Below are 2,825 nucleotides of genomic sequence, written 5' to 3'. Positions count from 1 at the left end.
CTCCCACAGCACCCAGCGCTCCCCCCAGCCACTGTTCGCCCTCCTGACCCTCTGCATGGCCACCTGCTTGGTAGGGGGCTGAGAGCCTAGCGAGCCCTGCTTGAACCCCGACTGCCCGGCCCGCCCTGAGCCACCCCTTGCCACCCCATCGAGGGTCTTGGCAGCTGGGTCCCCACTGTGGCCAGGATCAAAGGATGCAATAAAACATGGGTTGTTCATCTTCATCTGCCGTGCGAGAGTTTACAGTGGCAGTCGCCTCCTAAGCTTCTTCCCCCTGCCCCTTTCCCCAAGTGGTTATGGCTCCTAGTTCCCCCCGAGGACCAGCACTGGGGTGCTGGGGTGAAGGAGGTGATGAAATGAGGGTGAGGGAGGCTGTGTCCCCCCCAGCTCTGCCAGGCTGGGGCACAGTACGCAAGGGTTTGTACCTTCCTGGCAAGGGCTCAGCAAAGAGCAGTTTTAGTCCAGATCTGTGGATTTATTGCTCAGGATGATGCTGGGCAGGGAGCAGGGCTGCTCAGTGCAGGAGTGACCCCAGGTGCTCACGGCACCCCTGTTGCCCCAGGTCCGATGCTCAGTGCTGCCTGTAGCACCCTGTGCTAGGGCATCCCCCCACCTGGCATCGCAGCACCGCAGCACCGCAGCCAGGGCAGGCAACGACGCCTGCCAGGCGCTGCCCGTCGTCTCACCCCCTGCACCGGCGCCCCAAGCCTGTCCATCCCCCAGCAGCAATAAGGTGATGTGCCAAGGAGGTGCCTGCAGCCCAGCCCCATGGCCTTTGTGCCGACTGCCCGGCAGGTCGTCAGGCTATCGTCGGGCTGTCGGAGAAGTGACGAACCCCTCCACACACCCCACAAAGGCTGATCCTGGTCCAAAGTTCCTCCCCAGATCTGCTAGAGTTGCAAACACTGCCAGCGGTGTTGGGCCACCGGATCTCACCATGCAGCTCCTGGCACCCCTCACCTTCTGCCTGGGCCTCTGGGCAGGGCTCAGCACTGCTGTCATCCCAGGTGGGGACAAGGATGGGGATGGGTGCCCAGCTGGCTGCAGCAGGGGCCCAGGGAAGTGGGGCACCCAGCAGGGCACCAGCCTGGCTTGCCACCGGGAGGATTTTGGGAGGGGAGCAGAGAGGCTGTCTGGCTCCGCAAGGGTTAATGGGGGTTACATCTGCTTTTCTGGGGACCTTGAGCCAGTTTTCCCCTGTGGTGTCAGGTTCCTGCTTGCTTCTGGGCTTGGGGGGGCTTGGGGAAGTGCTGTAACCTCCCTCCTCCATGGATGTGGCCCCATCCCACCAGATAGTTCCCCCCATTGTGTCTCTTTTTTCTGCCCCGTCCCTCTCTGCCCCAGGGGCCCTGGGCCGGGCGGTGGATGCAAGTCCATGTGGCCTTTCCCCACCCTAAACAGCACCCTGACTTGCTTGGTCCGTGTCTGAGAAAGCCCCAGCATGGGGATGCCCAGGGAGCAGGTACCCCAGGGATGTGGGTGCCCCAGGGATGTGGGTGCTGGTGGTCTGGGACTGACGGGTGCTGCCCTGTCCCAGTGGAGGAGGAGAAGCCATCCTTCTGGAACAATCAGGCAGCCGCAGCCATCGAGGCCGCCTTCAAGATCCAGCCCAGGATAAGCCAAGCCAAAAACCTCATCCTTTTCCTTGGGGATGGTGAGTCCCACTGGCACACCTGGCAGCAGGCTGGCATCACTGCTGCCCCGCAGAGCTGGGTGCAGGGAGGACACCCAGTCTGGAGGGTGACCAGAACCCTCTTTCCTTGCCCAGGATTTGGGATCCCCACCATTACAGCCACCCGCATCCTAAAGGGGCAGGAGCAGGGGAAGCTGGGCCCCGAGACCCCCCTTGCCCTGGATGCTTTCCCCTACGTGGCTCTCTCCAAGGTAAATCCCCACCATGCTGGGCCAGGGTGATGCCGGGCATGGGGCCCTGGTGATGCCCATGGGGCTGCTGGCACAGAATCACCTTGGGGATGCGCATATGGGTTGCACGGGGTCCCTGTCTGTCCCACGCGCCCTCAGGCATGCGAGTGAGCGTGGCAAGGGGTGCCAGGAGGGAGAAACCTGCCAACCTCCTCTGCCAACCATCCCCTGCCCTGAGCCCAGTGCGTGTCCTCGGCAGACGTAGAACGTGGACCGCCAGGTCCCCGACAGCGCGGGGACGGCCACAGCCTACCTCTGCGGTGTGAAGGGCAACTACCAGACAGTGGGCCTGAGCGCGGCCGCCCGCTACTCGCAGTGCAACACCACGGCAGGCAACGAGGTGGTCTCGGTGCTGGAGCGAGCCCGCAAAGCTGGTAACGTGGAGCATGGGGCAGCAGGGCTGGGGAGGACCCTGCGGGGACAAGGGGCATCAAGCCAAGGGCTTCCCCCGCAACCATCCCGGGGCTTGATGGTGAGGGGCACCCTGTCCCCAATGGTCACCTTTCATGGGGCCTGACGGGTCGGGGGGTGGCAGGGAAGGCAGTGGGCATCGTGACGACGACGCGGGTGCAGCACGCATCACCCTCGGGGACCTACGCCCACGTGGTAAACCGCGGCTGGTACGCGGATGCCAGCATGCCCGCAGATGCTCTCAACCAGGGCTGCAAGGACATCGCCTGGCAGCTGGTCCACAACGTTGACATCAATGTGAGTGCCCGTGCATGGCAGGGGGGAGCAAGGGTAGACCCCTCCAGGCACCCCACTAATGCTGTGCCCGTCTTGTCCCCTCCAGGTGATCTTGGGGGGCGGTCGGAGATACATGACCCCTGTGGGGACGCCAGACCCCGAGTATCCCACCAACAATGCGCAGAATGGGATTCGTAAGGACGGGAAAAACCTCA

At 63.6% G+C, this 2,825-nt stretch overlaps 1 protein-coding gene across 1 annotated transcript in view; it reads left to right on the top strand.

Moving 5' to 3' along the window:
• Nucleotides 1-937: 937 nt before the first annotated feature.
• The window catches only part of LOC104625877 (intestinal-type alkaline phosphatase-like), a gene marked incomplete at its 3' end in the record, with an annotated part of 2,269 nt that continues 381 nt past the window's right edge, over nt 938-2,825 (top strand). Inside the window, 6 exon segments of the mRNA XM_010293631.1 lie at nt 938-1,007; nt 1,538-1,654; nt 1,769-1,884; nt 2,123-2,297; nt 2,459-2,631; nt 2,717-2,825. The exon segment at nt 2,717-2,825 is cut by the window's right edge and continues 32 nt beyond it. Of these exon segments, the coding sequence (XP_010291933.1) occupies nt 938-1,007; nt 1,538-1,654; nt 1,769-1,884; nt 2,123-2,297; nt 2,459-2,631; nt 2,717-2,825 (760 nt within the window).

This window comes from Phaethon lepturus, unplaced genomic scaffold (assembly GCF_000687285.1).
Source record: "Phaethon lepturus isolate BGI_N335 unplaced genomic scaffold, ASM68728v1 scaffold33288, whole genome shotgun sequence".
In the NCBI taxonomy this organism is placed as follows: Eukaryota; Metazoa; Chordata; class Aves; order Phaethontiformes; family Phaethontidae; genus Phaethon; species Phaethon lepturus.
Note: the sequence above shows the minus strand (reverse complement) of the source record. Positions and strands in the feature narration are given on the sequence as shown.